This window comes from Scardinius erythrophthalmus, assembly GCF_964197995.2.
Source record: "Scardinius erythrophthalmus genome assembly, chromosome: 13".
NCBI lineage: Eukaryota > Metazoa > Chordata > Actinopteri > Cypriniformes > Leuciscidae > Scardinius > Scardinius erythrophthalmus.
Window position 1 is genome coordinate 19,239,154 of NC_138233.1, and position 17,664 is coordinate 19,256,817.

General features: G+C 36.9%; 2 protein-coding genes across 3 annotated transcripts in view; one reads left to right on the top strand and one right to left on the bottom strand.

Annotated features, from left to right (window-relative positions):
• Nucleotides 1-12,272, bottom strand: part of zdhhc9 (zDHHC palmitoyltransferase 9) — a 25,959-nt gene extending 13,687 nt beyond the window's left edge. Inside the window, exons 1-2 of the mRNA XM_081383393.1 lie at nt 11,501-12,272; nt 1,568-1,728 (exon numbers count right to left, since the gene is read on the bottom strand). Of these exons, the coding sequence (XP_081239519.1) occupies nt 1,568-1,728; nt 11,501-11,667 (328 nt within the window). The 5' untranslated portion in view covers nt 11,668-12,272. The remainder of the gene's footprint in view (nt 1-1,567; nt 1,729-11,500) is intronic.
• A 1,858-nt stretch (nt 12,273-14,130) lies between these two features.
• c1galt1c1 (C1GALT1-specific chaperone 1) lies at nt 14,131-16,575 on the top strand. 2 transcript variants are annotated; one of them, XM_081383394.1, is made up of 2 exons: nt 14,131-14,386; nt 14,725-16,575. In XM_081383394.1, exon 2 carries the CDS (start codon nt 14,739-14,741, stop codon nt 15,690-15,692), a length of 954 nt encoding a protein of 317 aa, XP_081239520.1. In that variant the 5' UTR covers nt 14,131-14,386; nt 14,725-14,738; the 3' UTR covers nt 15,693-16,575. The 2 variants fall into 2 exon arrangements, with proteins under 2 accessions (XP_081239520.1, XP_081239521.1); XM_081383395.1 differs by having other exon boundaries at nt 14,178-14,359.
• Nucleotides 16,576-17,664: the final 1,089 nt, after the last annotated feature.

Sequence of the window (17,664 nt, forward strand, 5' to 3'; positions counted from 1 at the left end):
AGTTGGGATGAGGGAGGTGGAACAGAGAGAAGAGAGAGTGGAGTGTGTAGGGAGATGAGTTCATCTTAACTGTAGCCCAGATCTTGTAATCAGTACAGGGAACGGTGACACTCTGGTGACTGAACTAGACATGGCACTATTCCCACAGAGCCACAACCACACAAATGAATCACTAGAAGCGAAATTATCAAGATGACAGCAGCAAGTTAATTTAATCTAATTGCATTTAATTAGTCAGACGCAGTGACGTTAACCTTTGTGACATTCAAAGTAGGACACATTTGCCAAAAAAAAAAAAAAAAAAAAAAAACTATAAATACACATTAATTCCCTATTATAGTCCTATTTTCTTAAAATTTATATTTTTGCTGCAGGGTAAATGGGCATTTTTGCCTCTCTCTCTCTCTCTCTCTCTCTCTCTTGCAATAAAATCGAATGGGCATTTTAGTTCACTTGAATCACTGAGGAAGACGACTGAAAAAGGTCTGCAGAAATCTACTAAGGCAATTTCTTTCACCCTTTAACAATGAATGTTTGAGCAGACAATTTGAGTCCAAGAAAAATCCTTGCCATTTAAGAAAAGACAAGACAAATGTCTCCGGTAAGTCCTAGGATTTGAATGAGCCTTAACAGTTTCTGCCAAACACCACTGCAAAAGATATAACTTTCACTCAGTATAGTGATAACACTGGTTTCTGTTCATGGCAGTTGACATGTGCAATTGTGTGGGTGTGCACTAGTCATGTGAAAAATATCTGTTTTTTATTTAACTTTTTGTGCCTTTAATGAATACTAAAGTGAAGAAAAACAGGAAAGTGTAGAGGGAGAGAGAGAGGGAGGAATGTGGTTGGATCAGAAATGCATGGATATGACTCAAACTTGCACTCTCCTGGTGCAGCTCAAGTCCACTGTAGATGTGAAATCTCACTTGTGCATATTCAGAATTATGTATGTGGGACAATTTTTCGACTTCGGAGAACAGATAATGTAAAAATTGGTGCGTTGCATCTTGAGTTGGCAAGGTGAATATTCTTACATGTACAATTTTCTTACATGTGAATATTCTTACATGTACAAATAAGAGTAGTTACATTTAAAGGGAAGTTTCCAGGGGGATCTCAATTATTTTGACATTGACAAGTACTGTTATAGACTGCTGAGGCAGACCAGCCTAAAAATATAACTTTTAAATCTTTTTGTCATCCAAACAATAAACAGTGTATTGTGTAATTGAGTGCAGCAGAGAAGCATCAAGAACATCAGATATTGGGAGGGGGCAATTATACAGTATATACAGACCGTCAAGCTTGAAGTCAAGAAGAACACAATGTTTCCCAGATTAACTCAGAGTTCATGGTCCAACGCACTCAGCTTTTTAATGCAAAACAAAACAATAAATTAATAAGCAGGTCTGGGCTTACACCGTCCCACTTACGCCACACGCCTGCTACACTATACATGTTCTTCCCCTCGCTGGGTCAAAACAACCGCAGACGGCACTAATGGTCCAAACTATGGCATTAAACCTCAAATACCCTTCCCTAAACTCAGTCAGCCTCACACTCACCGATCTCCATCTCAATAAAGTTGGCCTCCTCCGGCAATGCCCGTGGCAGCACCCCTGGGTCACTGAAGCTGGTTCGGAGCAGCATGGCCATCACGAAGACGAAGAGCAAAACTGCAAACACAGGGATGGCCGGAGACAGGTGCACTGCCAGGTACGGGCACCTGTACAGGACAAGAGAACAAGCAGGGTTACAAAAGATGACAAGGAGAACATGAAATTAACAGCACAGAGGTTAAATGATCATATAAAGCTAAACAGCTATATCTCTAGTTTCAAAAAGTGAAGTGTGGAATTTCTGTGCTATTAATGCCACAAAACAAATTAGAAAACTGTTTGAGCAACCCAACAGCAACATTGGCTCAGCCAATGAGTTTGGGGATGGGACTATCTGTTCATCTAAAGCCGGGTGCACACTGTACGATTAATAATAGTACTTTGCGACTGTTGCTTCTCAGATTGTACAAACATGATCCCCACTGTAGGATCTCAGTTGTCATTAAATTCAGACTGTACGGCAGTCAAGAAGAGTTAAAAATGGACGCAAACAAGAGAGTTTTACATCACTCCGTGTCATGTTCGGTGACTGTGAGCTGCATTTACATGCGGGATAAAAATGGTGGCTAGCAAACAAAAAGCGTTAGTTAGCAATCATTTTGATCATGGCTTTTCTTGAAAAAAAAGAAGATGTGTGTGGAGAAAAGAGGAGATCATTGATGAAGAGGGATTGTAATATCTGTCTGGCTCAGTTCTTCCCTAAAGACAGTCTTTTCTAAGCCCACAATGAAGCAGTCAGGGCGGATGTTTACTATGACTGACTGTGCTTTCTCCATTCCCGCAGGCACACAGCCAAACAGCAATAAATTTGGTTGCTCCCATAAATTGCGGATGACTTGGGTCCTGTAAAAGTGCCTCCCTATGCTCAGGCTGCAGCAGATTGGTCGGATCCACAGGCCACTGCATAGAGCTATTAATAGGGTCACCCTGGCTCTCCTCCACCACTCCCTCCTGCAATGTAGACCTGCTATACTAATGTATGGCTAATACATCACTATAATGGTACATCTTATCACAGGTACAGTTCATTCCCTCTCAGGGGGAAATTTGCTACACTTAACATTCTGTGTGTGAAAAGGACATCTTTACACTAACACTACAGTACAGTAAGACAGGATTTGACTAGTCCAGACAATACAACAATACAAAGAAGTAGACTTGGTGTGCTTGCCTGTGCAAAAGTTGCATAGTATGATACTATGGAATTTTGAGAGGTTGCTGACATGCAATTTAAGACAGTGGTTTTCAAACTGGGGTTCAGGGAGTAGTATTATTTTAGTATTGCTTATATACTATTATATTACTATTAATAATTTTGAATAAACTTTTAGATTTTCAGTTTTCATCATGGTAAATTTATACACTGTAAAAAAAAATCATTTTTTTCTTAGAACTTAGTTAATGTGATTAAACAATCTCCATTGTATTAATTCAAATTTTTTATTTCAATGAACTTGAAAATTAAAGCAACCAGGTAACTTACTTTAAGTTAAACCAACATTTTTTTTTACAGTGTAGTTTTTAGTAATTTTGTTATGTGGTAATTTTAAGTTACAGTTTTTCTACATAGAGCTTCCATTAGTTTTTATTTCAGTTTCAGTTTTAGTACAAATAAACAGAGCAATTCCAGTACGTAACTTGAATGTATTTATTTGAGTGCCAAGGCAACCTTTCTTATATTTGCTCACATGTTTAATGTAATATTTATATTTTCCTTTATTTCAGCTTTATTTCATTAAACGATTTTTAATAGTATTTGTTAACAATAACAACACTGCCATGGACCCCTCGGGGACCACAAGAGGTTCCATTATGACACTAGTTTTCAATTCTGGTCCGGGACACCCATCCAATCAGGTGTTAATTAAGAGAGAATATAGCAAACTGAAAATCACTGCATTATAAGGTCCACTTAAAAAAAGAAGAAGATTTTTCTAAGTTCTAAATTAAACACTGGAGTATGTTTTACAAGAAACTATTGCAGTCTTTCTATTTCTAAATGTTAATTGATTAATTAAATGTGTTACTTGCCATTTCTTTCAATTTAATTGTGAAATTTACTAGCAGTTTCTACAAATTGTTTTCAGTGTATGCGTACATGCTCTGATGGTAAAACAAACTTTAGTTTATATTTCACAGGTTAATATTTTACACATTTATAATATTTTAATAATGTTTTTAATTTGTCGCAAGTCTAAGACACTTACATTTATTCCCTGTAGTATGCAAGGCAGAAATTCATACATCCAAATCAATAGTAGCACATTTTTCCTCAACAAGCATCATTAACACAAACAGATTTACACACTGAAGTTAAGTACTTTTGGAAAGTTAGACTTATCAAGCACTACTTATAATACACAAGATGCATATAGTTTCATACAAACTATGTGCCAATCTAATCTTCCTACAATGCATAGAGCACCGGTTTAACCTGTCTACTAGCAGGGTTTGTCTACTCACACGTCATACTTACTGCTTTAGGACCAGCACACAGTACAACAGATTGCAGCTGTAAGAAATATTTGCAACAGAAAGATCATTTCCAGTCAGAGACTACATGGTACAATTAGAGCCGTTTCACACACTGGTGTGTCAGCATACCAGAGCCGTCAATACACTGGAATTCTACCTGTGGGACGGGTCAGATTAGTTTGATCCATTTTAAACTATGAGACTGGAAAACATAAAGAGGAGCGAGAAAAAATCCTGAGCAGAGCTGGTCGATAAAACTTTCCACTGCCCGGATCATGAGTGGAAGGCTGCAGGGAAATCCATTTATTATTTTGAAAGCTGTATTGGGGCGGAGAGGAGCAAAACTGAGGAGAACTGTGTGTGTGTGTGTGTGTGTGTGTGTGTGTGTGTGTGTGTGTGTGTGTGTGTGTGTGTGTGTTGATGACTTTAACCATCCTGAACCTGTGCCATCATCAATTCCTATCACAGCCTTGAGCTTCCCGGACATTACCCATCATGCAGTGCTGGATGTGACTTCTCTTCCCATAATCAATACCAGAGATAAGCAGCTAAGCAACCAATATTAAAGATTCTGTTATTGTCACTACTGACGTACAAGGTTTATTTAAGCACCATAATTATCACTTAACTTCCTCCATAAAAGAATATAACAAAACACAGCAAGTAGCCTATTGTGACTCAATATGCATAATAAACACCTAACTGTTGAAAATCAACACAAATTTCCTTTTGCAAACCATTTGGCAACCATAATGAGACGGTTCTGGAACAGGATATTCAACTGCAAAAAATGTAGGGCGGTAATCAATTGAATCACATAAAAATGGGCGTATACCACATTTACCACAATGGAGCTATCTGAATGAGAGTTTGCAAAACAATTCCTAAATAGACATTTGGCTACTGGTTAACATTATCAATCAGTATCAGTGCAATTTATTTCATTCTAATTCAAGGGTACAAAGAAAAACCATTGTTGTGTCTGATATAACACACAAAATGAATAGTTAACAATAGAATCAGAAACATGCATTACTAAAGTAAAACGTGTGGTCTTATATGCAACAAAATGGGGGAAATTTAGTGGAAGACTCCTAAAGATGGTATCAAGAAAATTAAACACTTCAAAATCATGTATACTTGCATCTCCACCCTTCAGTTTGCCTTTACAGCTTGTCCTTAGTGAATTATCTGCACAAAGAACAAAGCGAAAAGGACTGTTTTCCACAGTTAAGACAACTTGAAGCACAACTGCAGAGTTTTATGGCTGGCTATATGGAAAGGCTTATCTGTGTGTTGGTAAAATCAATAGAGCTGCTTCATCGGTCTGGCTGGTTTCTCGGTGGAGATCGGTGGGGGCAGGGAGGCTGACAATTATCATAACTGATAGCATTCAGCGCAAACATCCGGTACTCCACCGGAAAGTATCATGAGGGGAGAAAAAATATGGATGATAGCTAAAAACAACATGTAGATTCATTGTGGTCCAGTCAAATCTGAAAAATCTTTATATACAGAATTTGTGTGTGTGTGTGTGTGTGTGTGTGTGTGTGTGTGTGTGTGTGTGTGTGTGTGTGTGTGTGTGTGTGTGTATATTATATATATATATATTATATCAACAAATATTCCTTATTTTAATCTTTATCATACAATTACCTTTTCTATTATTGACTCTGAAACAAACTCTGAAACAAACTTCCATAACAGATACACCAAATTCTGAGAGAAAGATTTTCTACTTGTTATACTTCTAAGGATGGAAACATGCATTGATGTATAAATAAATAAAACCAAAAAGTAGGTCAAACTCTTAAGGCGTGAATGGTCCTGCAAGTCCTGGAAACATTCAACATGCAAATAATCACCTTATCCTTTTGAATTTTGCATTGCAAAACTTGATGATATGATATTAAAGTAGTATGCAATAATAGCGCTAACAAAAACAAAAGCGGGGAAAGAATTTGCAAGAGAACAAATAAACTGCCATCTCATAATGGCTTTCTCTGTGTTAAAGTCTTTCAGGAAAGCTAAAAATACAATAGGATAATCTGATAAAGTACAAAAGGTAATTTCAATTGTTTCATACAGATTTAAAAATTTTGTAATGTACCGTGACATTGCTATGCCTGAAAATTGTAATCAACAGCCTCTGTTAATTCTCATATAGTGTTCACCAATTTAAGAGCAAGTGATTCACGAAGCAAATTAATTATTAAACATTACTGTCAAAAAAAAGCAGCAACCTAATCCCTCATAAAGACAAATTTGCCGCCGCTCCAGTTTTGCATTCACATAACACAGGGACACAAAAATCCAAAAGGATAAACGGTCTTCTCTCCTTTATCACGACCTCTGCAGAGGGACAGCACAGACGGCAGCCCTCGAGAGCTCACACACCGTGACACTGACCACAAGTCATACACTTAATTCAACAACAACATATCCAACATTCAATTATACAGTACGCATAAAATATATAGACATTTAACTGCTGAGCAACAAAGCCATAAAACAAACATACAGGACAAAGGCAAACCACTGAAACCTGAACCTTGTATTTCTAATGTGAAAGAATGAGTGGGCGAACATAATCAACAGAATCTGAAGACTGTCAATATATGAAGTGCTACTATGTAAAAGTTTCCCTGGTGTAAAACTATTTCAGTAATGTAAGGTAAAGTCTGTAAGTCTGCATCACTAGCATACAATACAAAATTGCAAAAATAATATTTTTAAAGGGGTCATATAATGCCATTTTTGTACAAGCTAATATGATTCTTTAGGGTCTAAATTAAAAGTTTGTAATATACTTTAATTAAAAATTCTCATTAGTATTGTAAGAAAACACTAATTTTACCTGGTCAAACACAGCTCTGTTTTCAGCACGCCGTTTCAGTGCATGTGTCTTTAAATGATAATGAGCTTTGCTCATCCCGCCCCTCTGTTCTGTGCATACACTGTTCATTATAAACGTGGGATTATGAATTATATATTGATAACGTCGTACATAGAAAACATGCCATAATGTACCCTGAGTGTAAACAGCCGCATTCATCGTGAAGCGTGCTCGCTATTTGCAAAGATTCATATAAATATGAATATAAAGGTTAATAAAACGTTACACTCACTTCAGTTCTTCTGGAGGTGCAGCAGGAACACGAAGTTGGTACCGATCCTTTTTCAGGAGCAGCTTCTTAGTAAAACCAGCTTTATACTGACCTCGTTTATAAAGCAGTCTGGTGTGAAATGATTCGCGCAAACATGAAAGCTTGACGTTGATCGTGGGGAATATTCCCTTCGAAAACAAAACTCAGCCACTGCGTCTTCAGCTGTACGGATTTAGGAACATCAATATGACCGCTGTGTTCCTTATTGCACCCAAGAACAGAACACCACAATCGCTTAGACGCCATTCTGCTCATAGACAGTGCTCCAGTATCAACAAAGACGCGCAGACTACGATGACTGACAGCTCTCTCACGAGCGAGGGCGGGTCTGATTTGAAACGCTGCTGTCAATCACAAATCGTGGGAGGGGCGTCCGACCGTGTGACGTCACTAGGTCGAACGGCTTGATTTTAGAGATTGGAAAACATATAAGGAGATTAAAAAAAAAAACCACTGGATGGATTTTTATCATTTTATGATGGTTGTGTACAGGCACTGCCAACACACATTTCAGTACAATCAACTAGTAAAAGTGCATGTACCATTATATGACCCTTTTAAACAGGTTTCCTGAACGCTCTGCCTGGCATTGGAGCGCAGACAGTTTTTGCACCAAACTCATGCCAAAGGTTGTTACAGTCACAGTATTTACACACTTCAGGAAGTCGGTCTAAAAATGTCTTCCTTGAAGTTGTTTCTACTTGTTGTTAGGTTTTTTTCAGTGTTGTTATTAAATAATCTTAAACTTTTTTTTTTATTGCTTGAAAATAAATTTTAATTGAATTAAAGTTGAAGTTGATTGAAATAAAGCTAAAATAAAATATAGATATTTAATTACAAATTTAAAAGAAAACTAGAATTGCTCCCTTGCAAATAGAAATAAAATAAGATTTTATTGAAGTATAAATAAATTAAAGCTATTTAGAAATACAAAAAAAGTGACAAAGCACATTACAATATTACTAAAACAATCTAATATTTGCATTAATATTAAAATAATATATTTTTTTTCCACATTGATGACGATATCAGGCTAATAGCAAGTGGTTCTTCCTTTCAGCCAATGGTGGATTGACAAAGTGAGTGCAGGTCTCAGCACTAGGCCTATGTCTTAAGGCGGGCGTACACTGTACGAGCTAGTCAGTTAACCTGATAATTGTATTCGAAACAGCTGGTACACGGCACAACTGTACTGCACCACGAGGTCGGTGACAATCATGAGCTTTCGCACTAAACAGAGAGACTGGAGCTTTCAATGTTGCTGCTATAGCTTCAGATATGAAAAAAAGAAAACAAAAAAGACGAGTGTGCAAATTACTTGGTGAAAAGCAGAGAACAGCATTGCAATTCATTTCAATAAAACAATGAAAACAGTGTATTGGTGTGTGTGTGTGTGTGTGTGTTCTTGTATAAATGGTTTATGAGGACACAATGTGTATAATGATATTACAATGCAAACATGGTTTATATGGACATCTCCTGTGTCTTCATAAACCAAATGGCTTAAAAAAAAAAACATACTAAATGGTGTTTTTTGAAATTTAAAAAATGACAAAAGTTTTCTGTGATGAGTAGGTTTAGGGGGTAGGGTGTGTAGGGGGATAGAATATACAGTTTGTACAGTAGGAAAAATACGCCTATGGAGAGCCCGTAAACCACATATACAAGTATGTGTGTGTGTGCTCGATCTATGATCTATTGTAGCCTATGTGAAATGGTTGTGCATGATTTGGCAATAGAGGGACAGCCTGCACTAGTCAAAATCCAAGAAATTTTCAAACGTTTCAAAATTATCAGGAGGTTGGGAGGTGCTCGTAACGTACTTGGCTCGGCTCGGCTCGGCTCACAATTGCTCTAACACAATGCGATCGGCAACCATAGGAGCGTCAACGATTTCCAGACAATTTCCTCAGAGAGAAAACCATCAGTGAGCTCGTAAGAAAAAAAAAAAAAAAATCACACCGTGTGCGTACGCCCAGCTTTACACACATACACAGACACATTGCAGATTTTTCACAGAATTTCAAGCCTTTACAGTCAACTCTCATCTCTGAAATCCAAACAGAAGACAAACATAAATGCATTGCAACCTGCAGTCTTGTTTACACATACAGCCAAAAATTAAAATATAAGTGCATAGACTTTCAGCAAACAGGGACACATGGAGAGGAATGGGAGGGGAGGTGCGATAAACTCTCTTCGAGAAGACAGAGCAAAAGACAAAGATCTTTAGAGAAAACAGTGCAAAGTCCAGCCCTGCTAATCAGTCTTGTGCTTGAAACTCACTCAGCCCGCAGAGGAATAAACTGTCCAGACACAGAATGCAATAATGTGAGAATCCAGCAATACTCAATAAATAATTCCCTGTAAATTCAGAACAGCTGGAAGCAATGCGTTTCTATAAACACAGTCTGTCTCTTCTGGATATCTCATGCTCTGTATTAAATAAAAGATAAAGTGCACATAAAATAAATGTGCACTACTGAAACTGAAGACCCTGTAGATCTCATGAGACCATATGAATAACCTCAGATGATATTTAATAATAGTGGTTCTTTTGTGATGTGCATATCCAGAATTTCCATCGACTGTTAAAATGAAAGAGTAAGTGCCAAAAAAGAAAAAAAACATTTTAATTCCTCTATTAGCCTGTCATGCAAGAAACAATTCACACTTTTGCACTCAGCCCAGTTTCTATGTTAATATGTCTGCCCCACAAGGACTAATTATCAGTTACAGCGATATATGAACATGGCATGCAGTGAAACCCTACTAAAGAAGCCAGCAACTCAATAAATGACTGTGAGTTTCTGACTAAGCGGAGGGAATCGTTTCCTGCATGCTGATGATCAGGCCTAATGGTGGAGCACAGCACTGGAGTCTCAGGAAACACAGACCACAGACGTCATTGTCCACACAAGGGAGCCCATATCCACCCAAAAGAACTCACTCACATCCAGCTTTATCAACATGCAGCAATCTGCTATTGTCAAAATGGGTTTCAGTAACAATGACACAGCTTTTAATTGTTTCCCATCCATCAACAGGCGAAGGATCTCATACAATTTGAAAATATAGGCCTAACTGTATATTCAATCATTAGCAGATTAGATATAGTAGCTATCTATTTTTTTATATTAGACTTGGAGATCCAAAAAGGTTCATATCTCATTCCATTGATGAAACCATACAGTCTTTTACATGCGATATTTAAATCACAGTCTATATTTTGTAGCAAATATATAGCAGTTGATTTGAAATATTATTACAACTGTCATATAGTGATGGTAAGTAATTCTGCAAATTAGCCTAATTAATTCGATCAGTTCACAAGCCGGTCAAATAAAAACAATTTGCAACATGACATAATTACATTACATCATCCTTGACATCGCCCGATATATTACATGATCTGAAATAGCCTAATCTAGACACATGTAAGCAAATATTGCCAATATTACGTTTTAAGGTTATGTTTAGTTTTATTAATTTGTGTTTGTATATCGGTTAAGTTTAGGTTAAACTCATACAAAAGTAGCCTAATGTAGAACCTAAATTAGTTTTTATTTGCATTTATAAAACAATAGATAGCTATAATTTAGGCTTAGGCCTACATCTTTTAGCTAAAATGGTTTGCACGTTTTAATAAAATGCTACTCAAAACAAACTGTGGTGTGTATCTGTATTGATGAACTAGCTGTAAACATATTTCCAGTAGCCTACATTTTATTTGTAATATATGTTTTCTGTACACACACGGAAATCATCTGTTTTCGGTTTAAATAGTCGACGAGTCGTTGACTCAAGAACTGCTGGGAGCGATTCGTCGTGAACGAATCGTTGGACCTCTCCAACCAATTAGATTTAAAAGAACGACTCGTTTACGAATCGGACATTTCTACTGTAAAACACAGCCATGGCGTAGCCTACCTCAATGTCAGCTGGCACAACTGAGAAATGGCTTGCTGTTACTACAAAAAAAATATATATATATAATAATCAGGAGCGCTTCGGTCCTCAACATTTCAAACGGACACTTTTTTATTGTTATTTTTTTCCCCATCATTACAATGGCATTAAACAAAGACAGTCTACACTGCAAAACCCCCATTATAATGGGGGGAAAACGACTGACACTGACATCGCGCGCGTGCAGTGTCGACAGCTCTAATGGTTTTAGTCGTGTCGCTGGCAGTGTAGACGAGGTCTGTAATAATCACCAATAACATGCACTTACTCAAAGGCGAAGAACAGAGAGCAGGTTCCAATGATGAGAAATAAGGTCAGGTAAAATACTCCTTTCTGGCGAGCCATCATTACCCGTCCATCGCAGCAGAAGGTGTTTTTCCCAGGTAATTTCTCCCATTTTCGAGTAACCTTCCGTGATATCATCACCGCCGACATGGTAGCGAATGTACAATCGGACTGTCTTAAAACCACAACCGTGTCCACACTACGAATGCGTAAAGTTATCAGCAAAAAAATACAGGAGCTTCTTTCCAAGAATGTAATTCTTCCTTCACGTGAAAGATTTGTTTGTAGGTTTCTTCCCGTGCTTCCTCATGAATCGTTACCATCAGTCTGTAGCTCTACATATCTGCTCTTCTGTACTTAAATCCATGGTTAAAGTCCAAAATCAAAAACCAAAAAGCAAAATCCTCATCCAGAAGCGGAGATGACCCATACTGGCACAATATGAAAGTGATTCCGTTCAAAATTTGTACAGATTTCGATTGAGAAAGCGAAGCTGACGTGAAATAAACGTGTAAATGCTAAAAGCACATCTGGAGAGTGAGTGGACCTTGACCGACTGACATTTATGTCATTTGTTAGGTTGAGCTTCTATCCCGAGAGGAGTATCCGTCCCTTTTCTCTTAAAATGATGCAAAATAAATGTGGTAAAGCCTTTGGTGACCTGTGTCGCTTTTTGTGTAATTATTTGTGTAATGTGTAAGATAATCTTTCCTCTAATTTCGCGTCGTAGGATGCAAGCAAGCCTGGATTCTCATCGGGAGCAGGAAACACGCCTAGATTTAAATGTCTCGTCTTAAAGGGCCAGCGTCTCACTGTACAGGGAACAAAGGAATTTTGTCTCATAATACTAATATCAAACCTATATTCAAAATAACTTCTGAGCCCATTAAGGGAATGTGATATTTTGAGCACATTAATTCTTAAGTCTATTGAATTTTGTGGCCTATTCCAGCCATAATTCTTGTATAGCCTACCTGTTTGATTTTTACATGATAAACATGTTGTTGTTGTTGTTATTTTTGTCTAATGTCTGTTTTTATTGTCCGTTATGTGTTGTGCTACAATGTTTTTAGTCAAACCTGTTTTGACTAATTAATAGCACATTACCTAGTGTCGCTTCTTTCTTTCTTTCTTTCTTTCTTTCTTTCTTTCTTTCTTTCTTTCTTTCTTTCTTTCTTTCTTTCTTTCTTTCTTGCTTTCTCTCTTTCTTTTGTTGTAATTAAATCATTTTTTGGAGTATTCAGGAAATGAGATGGCAGGTGAGAAACAAAAGATGCTTTATTCGATTGTTTATGCACCAGTGATGATCGCATGAGTAATTTATCTCTTCTGATCTTGCATGAAAAAGAAAGCCCGCGTCTTGCCTGTTTAATCTCGTAAATATGTAAAATGCTGCATATTCAACATTAAAGCTTAGCTCATGTGAGATTCATGAGTTCAGCCAGTTCATGAGTAGGGGTTCATTAGAGACAGTGGGCAGGAAATAAGAGCTATAGCAAAGATTATTTCAATAAAACAGAAAGATATTCTCTCTATCTGTCTTTATAAAAAGTGAGAAGAGGTGGCAAATTTAGAGAGAAATTTAGAGGAAAATTTTGTAAGTGGCTTCAGTACACAAGCGCACTACCTCAAACCATGGTATAAATAAATAAATATTTTGACAGAATGCATGGCTAGTTTTTATTGGCAGTCAGTGGAGAAAGATGCTTTTTGGGACCAGAAGGTGTAGATATACTGACATCTGCTATCATGGGCTAACAGAGCCATGCAAACCATCCCAATCTTCTTGACCCATTGGCCTGGCCTCTACTGGTGGATTCTGTAGCTGCACCATCTGGTTCTTCAAAGCATCTTTCTCCATTGATGAGCCACAAAAGAGCCACAAATGACTGATAAAGAAATACATTTTTATATTATAGTTTATATTAGTAAGTTATCGTGCTGTCATGGGTCATGACTCCATTTTCATGTGGCTCCACAGTCAGTAGCCCAAACATTTTCATTTTATTTTAAGAAATCGTTCTCACTAAAGTCTTATATAATTCAGTTAGCAACTGAGGTTTCAATATGCTTAATTTCAACACTTCATTTCTTTTTTATCAAGGAATAAAACTTTTACAAATCAAAAAAAGTGAAAAACAGAAAAGCTCTTTGGTAAATATATTAAGAAAAGTGTTTTATAAAATGCTTTTAGTAATAGTTAATTCGTAATTAATGCATTATTTTATTGTTTTTTAAATAACATCTTACACATGAATTAAATCGATTTCTTAATGCATTATTTACACTAACTGTAACTACAGCTGTAAACATAAAGTAAATGAGTTTTAGATATACCCATTTATTTGTCAAATTTTATATTTGAATTAAATTGATAATTTATTAATTCATATTTTAAGCGATACTTGAAACAATTTGCTTGATTTTGTCATACCTTTGTTTTTGTCATTATATATATATTATATTATTATATTTATATATGTAACAATTTTAATAACATAAAAGTGGTTAAATAATCAGTAAAAACTTTTAAGACGCACAAATCATTTCCGCCCTTGTCTACTTACAGGAAAACGACGTTTGTAGTTTTTACCACCGTGTTCGTCTCAGCGAGACAGCACATATGAACAACATTTCCCACAGTGCCTTTCGTTCGGATTAAACATCCGCTTAAACATCCGTGTTCATGGAGGAAGCCGCACTGGACTGCGACCAGCTTTCTTACTTTATTACGTGCAAATTAATTGCAAGGTGGACAGGTAACACTGACTCCAGAACGGACTACGTTTTTTGTTTTCCGGTTGTGTGTACGGAAGTAAATGCGAAGGGGTAACGTCTAAATGTGAGCAATATTCTGCGTTCTTGAAAGGTATCCAGATTATATCTAATTAATTATTTGAATGTGTAACGTTAGTTTTTATTAATCGTTTAATGTGTTCTTGCAGTTAGATGTAGCCGGTTGTTTTCAAAGTTAGCTTCTTTTGAGTGTGAAGTAAACAGTATTCAGTAAACTTGACTGCTTGACTGGCTGCTTTGTGAAAATAGCTTTGTATTGTCACTAGGAACAAAACTGACACCGGACAACGTATTTATTTGTATTATATAACGGATTTTTGTTATTATTGCTGAACATATGTCATAAGAGCACAAACTGCCATTTGTTTTGTTCTAATCATTATATCTTTATTCATATTTTAATCATAACAGGATTACATTCCAGCATGCTGTCTGAGTGCAGTTCTTTTATGAAAGGCTTGATCCTAGGGGGTATATTCTGCCTGGTGATGACTTACTTTGAGACCTTTAATCCAGGAGTCCATTCAAAAGGTCATCAGCATCTTCACCATCATCTGAAACCCCTCAGCAAAGATGAACTACAAAAGTTATCAGAGAGTCAGATGTCTGATCTCACCCTGCAGGTTCGAGTGTACTGTCTCATCATGGTCACTCCCAAGCTCCTGATCCACTGGGCGACAGCCAATGACACTTGGAGCAAACACTGCGACAAATCCGTGTTCTACACGTCCGAATCTTCCAAAGCTCTAGAGGCGTTTGACCTACAGGAGCAGGATGAGTGGGCTAGGCTGCGCAAAGCCATCAAACACGCCTATGAGAATGCCGGAGACCTACGCTGGTTCTTCGTGGCCCGGCCCACAACATTCGCAATTATAGAGAACCTCAAGTATTTGGTTTTGGATAAGGATTCAAGCCAGCCGTTTTACATTGGCCACACGGAAAAGTCAGGAGAGCTGGATTATGTGGAGTACGACAGCGGGATTGTGCTGAGCTACGAGGCAGTTAGGAGGCTGATAGAGATGTTCAAAGATGAGGACAAATGCCCAGAGCGAGGACGTGCCTTGTGGAAGATGTCTGAAGAACAGCAGCTCGCCACCTGTCTGAAGTACAGTGGGGTGTTTGCTGAAAACGGAGAGGATGCGCAAGGCAAAGGGCTTTTTAACAAGAAGAGCGCTAGCTCTTTGATTTCCGACAGCATGGGCCAAAACCCAGCCGACGTCGTGGAGGCCTGTTGTTCTGACATGGCCATCACATTTGGAGGTATGTCTCCGAGCCAGATGCAGGTCTTGATGTTTGGCGTCTATAGACTCCGGCCGTATGGACACGACTTTCATGATTCCTTGACATTTCTGCCTCCTAAAGACTCCGATAATGACTGATTCACTTCATGGTTTCTGTATTGGAACTGTTACTGTGACAGAGCTGAAATGTTGATGATACTGGGTGCAGGGCTGAATTATCTGTGATGTGTTATGTGTACTTTCTGATTGTGCGCGCTGAAGGTTGATGCTGGTGTGTAAGATGAGGGATTTTCACCCTGCTTCCTGCTAAAAATGTGCTCTGGTAAAAGCAAAAAGATATTGGTTTGCATATGAGCATGATTTAATCATGAGGGCCAATATAGGATCATTTTGTGAACTTGATTTTGAATAAAAATTTGCTAGATTTATGAATGCCACATATATGGATCAGATATACACTGTGATGTTTTATGAAGTTTTATGGTATACACTTCTACAACTCACCTGTAAACAATTCCACAGAAAACCGGTTAATTGTATATAAGAAAACGCAAAGTGTATACTTTATATGATCCATTTGATGATAACTGTTTATCCAGCTTTAATTATTCTTTACATTTTTCTTTCTTTTCATGGGGCACTGGTAGGAATAAAAATTAAGTATCTTTTGATGATTTTTAAAATGAAGTATTTTGGATGTAAAATATCAGAGGAAAAGGTTGTTTCTATAGGATATGGCAAAAGAAAACGGTCTATTGTCCTTAATATAAATGAAGTCAAGTAAATGTGGTTTAAAAGTGTAATCCAAGTTTGTGCTATTACTTGCATAGAAACTTGTCAATTTACATATCAAAATATTGTTTCTATAATTCATTACACAATGGTTTGTGACCTTTTTAAATTAATAAATGAATACACCCATAAAACATTAAATCCTCTTTATTAAATGGATATTTAGTCTTACAATGGATTACAATACTATTGGTGGCTAGGTTGGGATTATCTTTAATAAATAATAATGAAAATTATGTTTCTTAGTCATTTATTACACCCTGAAAGAGCTGTCCCATAACAGAAATCACTTCTTGGGAATAAGCATCAAATGTGTGACAGGGGTTTAATGAAAATTAGATTGTTTCAAACAGCTCTGGGCCGATCAGCAGGCACTGATATTAATTTTTTTCCTAGTTTCTCTTTTGTTTTTCTTTCCTTTCACTCGTTCACTTATCTCTTTTATGCTTCATCATCCTATTCTCTCTTAAACTCCCTTCTTACAGCTACCTTTTTACAAACATCTGTCACTGAATCACTGTTCATAGTGCTTTGAACTCATTTCGCCCTAGAATAGAGTTTCCTGTTTCACCCTTTTCACATCCTGATCTGATGTTCAAACACAAGTCATCTGTTTGATCCTTGGCACATGAGAATCATATGGTTAGAAGTCATGTATTAATATTCATACAGGTTTGGTGTTCAACCCATATATTATTATTATTTTTTAAACTGATATAACAGAAAATATAACACATAGGCCTAATGCAACATTAATATTGCATGATGGTACTTTGATTCATAATTCAGAAATAACAGACATCTTGCACTTTGTGACTTGTCGATTTGAAGTAATACTGCTTTGTATTTTATTCAATGAGCTGTTGTTGCTAGTTCTCAAAAGGACATTAAAATGAGTGTCTGCAAAGAGATTTAAAATCCAGGCCTTTTCAGAAACGGGAATATTATGAACATGTATATTATACAGTGTCTTCCAAATTTCAGGAGAGGAATTTTAAAGGAAGATATAAATGTATAGGAAAATTTTTGCTAATTCAAAGGTGTGCAAGAATTGGCGCCACCTAAAAAAACTGTTATTGAAAAAAATAGGCTGTTATTGAAGGATGGAACCGTTAAAAACTAGATTGGACTTTAGCAAACAGCTCTTGTGTAAGAGCAGCATGACCAAAAAAAGTGCTCATGAAAACCTTGAATAAAATGTATTTACAATCAATCATTTAAAAATATTTTTTATCAGCTGATATTTCATAAATTATCATCATACCTCTGATAACTTTGATGATGTCAGTGTCTATGTCTTTTACCACCATGTTCCCAC

Excerpts from the sequence above, each read along its gene's own strand:
- c1galt1c1 (XM_081383394.1), top strand. The coding sequence starts at position 14,739 with ATGCTGTCTGAGTGCAGTTCTTTTATGAAAGGCTTGATCCTAGGGGGT.